The sequence below is a fragment of the Arachis hypogaea genome, chromosome 5 (genome assembly GCF_003086295.3).
Source record: "Arachis hypogaea cultivar Tifrunner chromosome 5, arahy.Tifrunner.gnm2.J5K5, whole genome shotgun sequence".
Lineage (NCBI taxonomy): Eukaryota > Viridiplantae > Streptophyta > Magnoliopsida > Fabales > Fabaceae > Arachis > Arachis hypogaea.
This window is the reverse complement of record NC_092040.1, coordinates 48,008,103-48,014,689: the sequence shown is the minus strand read 5'-3', so window position 1 is coordinate 48,014,689 and position 6,587 is coordinate 48,008,103. Positions and strand designations below refer to the sequence as shown.

The window sequence follows — 6,587 nt, the reverse complement described above, 5'->3', positions numbered from 1 at the left end:
TTATTATTATTTATTTTAAATAAAATGAACCGACAGAGAAAATAAAATGAGCATGTGCATTATATTTATTTCAAGATGGAAGTATACATACTCAACAATAATTCCTATCATCTCCGTCTTCGATGATGATGATGGATTTTTATCATCCTTTTAACATTTACTCTATTTTCTGTGAGAGAATAAAAACTAATTGTATATGTGAGATCAGTGTATGTGTAAGTGAGGGAGAAAGAGAAAGAAAGAGTACTAAATTAATTAATAATTTGTTTTATTTTTGTAATTTAAATTAGTGAAAATTCATAATTCTGAAAATTAGGATTAACCAGTTTGATCGATCTATCTGTGAATTGGACATGTTTATAGTTTGGTTCAATCTATAAAATTGTCAATTATATAACCGTTTAAAAATTATTAAACCGGCCGATTAGATCGAATTAAAATTCTTTCAGTTTTTCTAAAACGGTGCCATTTTGTATTTTGTATAAAAATAAAAAGAAAAAGCCTTCAGACATTCAAGAGCCTCCTTCTCCTCTAAAAATCTCTCAAAAATAGCTCTTTTTCTCATGATTTTAAAAATCGAATCAGTCATTAAACCGTTCTAATCATTGATTCACATATTTACTGATTCAATCGATTTAACTGTAGTCAACCGAAATAACTATTTTATAATAAAATAATAAATAAAATATAAATAAACACACAAAAATAAATTAAAGTCTAATATAAACTATAAATTATTATCCCAATTTAAAATACTATATCAACTAAAATCTTAATTCTTGTCAATGTAAAATTCAAAAGTTAAATATCCTTTGATTTCATCCATCAATAATAATATAATATTGATTATATTATTAAGAGAGTCACAATTTTACACAATTTTAACAAAATTATTAACACAAAAATTAATAAAAATTGATAAGAATAAACATAAGACTGATTATAATAAACTAAGTAATAGTTTTACAATTTAGAACCAAAAAAAGGAAATTTAGAAATACAGGAATACTGTGTAATTGCTATTTAAAAAATTGAACATATTAACAATGCTATTGAATTTGCACATGTATATATACATATCAAGACTCTGCACATATATATTCAAGACTCATTTCAAGATTCCTTTTTAACAAAATTAATCTCAAATGATATACTAGATATATATTTCCTATAAATAATAATGATAACAGAACTTAATTTCACCGAGTGATTTTACTATTTTTTTACCCTTTATCAAAATAACAAATTAATCAATTTAGTTAATACACAAATCTAAACACAGCAAGTAATATACTTCGTATACTCTTCAAAAGCGGTCCCGAATCATTTGTAATAATATAAACTATTTCATTAACAACTCAAATTATCCAAATCACAAATATGAACGACAATATTTAAAATCTATAGAAGCATATCAATTTTCAGAAATGCATAATTAACAAAATTTATCAAACATGGTAAAGTTAAGTTCTTAAGAAAATTTTAATTGAACACAAAAACACAGCACAATAAAATATCAAATACACAGCATAACAGTGAAAAAGACACAAAATAATATAATATATACAACAACAGTGAGCAGAACTAATCAATAATTTATTAAAAGTTCAATAATCAGAGAAGTCATTGTCTTCTTCGATCCAAAGAGTATGAAAAAAAGTGGTTATTGAATGATTGATTATTGATTATTGAGAAGTCAGTATGTTTTTATTTTTGGTTAAAAAATTATATTTATTTTTGTGTCTTTTTTTACTGCTATATACTGTGTATTTTGTGTTCTGTTGTGTTGTGTTTCTGTGTTCAATTAAATTTTTTTTAAGAATTTAGTTTTGCCATGCTTGATAAATTTTGTTAATTATGCATTTTTTAGAATTGGTATGCCTCTATAAATTTTAAATAGTATAGTTCATATTTGTGATTTCAACAATTTGAGTTGTTTATAAAGCATAGTTTACTGATATTGCAAATGATTTAAAACTGTTTTTTAGAAGTGTATAAAATATATTACTTGCTGTGTTTGGAGTTATGTATTAATTAAATTGGTTGATTTGTTATTTTTGCAAAGGGTATAAAAGATAGTGAGATCACTTAATGAAATAAAATTATGTTATGATTAATTATAAGAAATATATATCTGGTATATATGTTAAAAGGAGTTTTGGAATGAGTCTTGAATATATATGCAGAGTCTTGATATATATATATACTCAATAACATTGTAAATATGTATATTTTCTAAATAGCAATTGCACAGTATTCTAACATTTTAAATATTTTTTTTGGTTCTTTATTTTGTTTTTTTTAGCAAAGCTTCTTTATGATTATCTACCAAGATCACTTCAGATCATGTTACTGCTTGTTAAATAGAGTTTAAGGCTCTAGTATCCATTTATTAGTTCATTAAGCAGTTTATAAATTATTTAGTTTTTATGAATTTTAAACTATTATTTGTTCATTATAATCAATTTTGTTTATCTTTATTAATCTTTATTAATTTTTGTGTTAATAAATTTGTTAAAATTGTATATAAATTATAATTGTCTTAATAATATAATGAATATTATATTGTTTTAAATTGATGAAATTAAAGGTTATTTAATTTTTAAATTTGAATTTTGACAAGATTTTAATTTTAGTTGATGTAGTATTTTAAATTGAGATGATGATTTAAAATTTATATTATATTTTAATTTATTTTAATGTATTTATTTATATTTTATTTATTATTTTATTATATGACAGTTATTCTAATTGAATTTCCGTTAAATTAGTTAGACTAATAAAACAATAAACTAATGTTTAGAGTGATTGGATCACGGATCCGATTTTCAGAATCTCGGTGGAAATACATGTTTTTATAAAATCATATATTTTTGTAGAATCTCGGTGGAAATACATGTTTTTCAGAATGTCGGTGGAAATACATGTTTTTATAGAATCTCGGTGCAAAAACACAACAAAAAGTATAAAATCATATATTTTTGTATCCGTATTAAAATCATAAATAATAAAAAAAAGTCAGATACTTACCTTTTTGTATCTGTATTTGACACCAGAACACAGTTTTATTTACGTCAATCAATTTTATTTGGGTATGAAAGACAAATAATTTAATCTTATCTATCCTTTCTTCGAAAAAAAATAGTCTACTTGACGCACTGGTAAAAATTTAGCACCTCCTTAGCTCTATCCTATCGGAGATCACGAAGAAAGAATGGAGGTGGAAGTAGACACTCCAGAAGACATGGACCTATTCAAAGCTGCTGAAAATGGCGACGCCTCAACCTTCCGATCTCTCTCATCTAAAGCACTCTCAATAGCGCTCTCCCTCACTAACGAAGACCATCGCTCTCTTCTTCACGTTGCCGTTTCTTCCTCTCACACCGAGGTTCACGATTACCTCTTTGCTCTCTCTCTCTCTCTCTGACACACACACACACACCCCATTAGTTCTCATTCAATTCTGGTAGAAATGTCTCCTTCTTCTGTGACTTGAATTGGGATTTAGGGTTTATAGTGAATTTTTTAGCTTTGTAGCTGTCACTGGATTCGGCATTTTTTTGTTAAAAAGAAGAAATAAGAAATTTATGGCTGTGGATGGTGAGTATGTCAGGTGGTGAAGATACTGTTATCTGCTGATGCATCAGCTAGTGTGATAAACAATAAAGATGAAGAAGGTTGGGCGCCCATTCACTCTGCGGCTAGCATTGGGAATTTGGAGATTGTGGAGGCATTGTTGAGCAAAGGTTAGTGGTTTATTTATAAGAGGTTTGGTTCTTGATACTGCTACTGATGTCAGGCAGCATCTTATAATTTTCTTTGAAACTCCAAGCTATGTGATAATTAACTGACTCTATCTGTGCTCCTGAGATTGAGAATTCTATTACTTGATTTGCTTGGTAGATTTTAAGTGTACTGTTGTTTACTAGAAAGGTGTTTACTTTTATCTCTTTGTGGTTATATTGATTTGCTTGGTTTGTTTCATAATGATTTTCATGACTTTCCTCCTTTCTTGGCCAACTAGCCCTACTTAGATTATGGCTTAAAATTCCTAATGACCAATACATATGTTTCATTGTTCATTTGCATGTAGAAAGACTCACCCATTATTCTTGGTTTTTTAATATTATGGGTCTTTCGATTTTGGTAGGAGCTAATGTTAATTTAAAAAATGATGGGGGTCGAACTGCTCTACATTATGCTGCCAGCAAAGGTTGGGTGAAGATTGCTGAAAAACTCATCTCCAATGATGCCAAGATTAATATAAAGGACAAGGTTGTAGCATATACTTATTTTTATATATTACAATTATTTGAATAACTCCTCCCCTTTCTCTTTTCTTTCATAAGTTTTTGGTTGAAGACGAGATTTGTAGTCATTTATAATGTATGGATTTCTATCACGATTAGGTTGGTTGCACCCCATTGCATAGGGCAGCAAGTACTGGGAATTCTGAGTTGTGTGAACTTCTAATTGAAGAAGGTGCGGAGGTTGATGCAGTTGATCGAGTTGGTCAAACTCCTTTAATGAATGCTGTGATTTGCAATAACAAGGAGGTATGCTTATTCTATGCGTGTATAACTGTAAAAATATGAGCTAACAGGTCTGCCGAATATTTCTCAAAAGCCTGTATGTGTTAAATATTTCTTGTAGATGATCTTATGATCTTTCTATTTCGGTTGTACCTCTTTGTATTTCCTTTAAAAATTTTCAGAGATTTTAATTTCACCACTTAGTCATTTATTATTCTTGGTGTTTAAATTACTTAACCCATTCATCTTTTATCATAATTAAGAATGAGTGGGATGCATTTGTTCCAGATGATAAGTGATTTAATGTAATAAAATCATTGGCTAGTTGCATCAGAAAAGCTTTTTCGTCAAGATGTACATAATTTAATTTTCTAATCTACTGTATTCTTACCTTGAATGAAATAACACTATCATTTTGTTTTTAACAAAAAAATAAAGGTATTTATGACCGAACAAGGTATTCTAGCAATATTTATGATCGAACAAGGTATTCTAGCAATATTCATTTTGTTTTTAACAAAAAAAATTATTCTTTGGTATTTTATTTGGAAATGAGTGTTAACATTTAGTTTTTTTTTTTCTTTGCCTTGATTTGTACTTCCAAAAACTTGCAGAGAATCTGCAAACAAGATGTTTTTGGCGCACACTTAAGGTGGTTCCTAAAAGATAATATATACATTAATGGTGACATGGTCATCAGGAAAATTGAATGGCTAATTTAACTCACATTAATATTTAATTGACCAAATTCACTCGTGCAATCTTTAAGGACCAATTTAAACATTAATACTATTTATTTAGGAATATGTTTCGACTTCTTTTTAGGATAATGTTATGGGGGCCAACATTTTTAGTGTGATAAACGGGGAGCTAGCTAATGCTGGCTCAAATGTAAAGAAAATATAAATAAAAGATTTTGATCATCTAATATTTCTTTTTTTATTATTATAAAGCATTAGAAATATCAGGGCTATGGAGCATATGTTTTCTGAGTAAAAAATCCTTACCCGTGTGTTCTGTGTTTACAGGTAGCCCTCCTTCTGATAAGACATGGAGCTGATGTTGATGTGGAGGACAAGGAAGGGTACACGGTGCTTGGTCGTGCCATGGATGACTTTCGATCTGTACTGATAGATGCTGCTAAGGCCATGCTTGAGTGATGTAACTAACTAAGTAGAAGAAAAAGAAGAAAACTGTTGACAGTGGAAAAGAGAGCACAAAACAGTTAAAAGGAAGGATGGTTTTGCCGAAGACCTGTTCCAGTGGATGAACAAATTCCACCTGATATACAGTCCTTGAGAACAGAACGGAGAGATTTCGTTAGTGTTGAAAAAAAGTATGATTCTGTAAACAGAACATGGACCTCTTCGCCACATTTTCTCAAACTTGTCATAGAATCGATCACACATGGGGTTGCTATGAGTTTTTATTTTGATTGAATAAACTAACTAGTAGTTTGGGCATGCAATTTGTTTTGTGAAAAGATAGGTATATAAGATGTTAGAAGGTGGTTGGGAATTCCAATTCAAGTGCTAAGTTTCTCGGGTTTTTTTTAATTGTCTAAATAAAAAATTTCTTATTTACTAACTTATGTTCTCATGTTTACTATTTCACTCATTTTTTTTCTTTTTCATTTTCCAATAGTTCTATTATTGGCACCTCTAGACAAATATATCTTACGTTTTGCTAAATAAAAAAATTATAAAGAATCAATTTTTTAGTCAATATTAATTAATTTTTCTTATTTTTTTTAATTTTTTTGAGAATATTTATGGTTTAAAGTTTAGGATTTAAGCTTTTAAATTTCTATTTTATTGGTTCAATGACCGATTCGATTTTAGAATCTTAATTTTAGGATGATCCAGATTTGACATTTCTATTTAGGAGTGTTCAAATTTAAATTAATTTAAATTAAATCGTTCATCCAATTCAATCCAAATAAAAAACAGAATAAAACTATTTTTCAAGGAACAAATTTTTTTGGGAAGTTTAGTGAAGCAAGCACCTTGCCAGAGCCCATTGCAGCAGAAGCTACGTTTTCGGGCTGCTTCGGTT

General features: G+C 28.5%; 1 protein-coding gene across 1 annotated transcript; it reads left to right on the top strand.

Annotated features, from left to right (window-relative positions):
• The first annotated feature begins 2,886 nt into the window (after positions 1 to 2,886).
• On the top strand, positions 2,887 to 6,119 carry LOC112801565 (uncharacterized). Its single transcript, XM_025844377.3, has 5 exons — positions 2,887 to 3,388; positions 3,614 to 3,746; positions 4,151 to 4,275; positions 4,410 to 4,556; positions 5,561 to 6,119. Exons 1-5 carry the CDS (start codon positions 3,215 to 3,217, stop codon positions 5,690 to 5,692), a joined length of 711 nt encoding a protein of 236 aa, XP_025700162.1. The 5' UTR covers positions 2,887 to 3,214; the 3' UTR covers positions 5,693 to 6,119.
• The last annotated feature ends 468 nt before the right edge of the window (positions 6,120 to 6,587 follow it).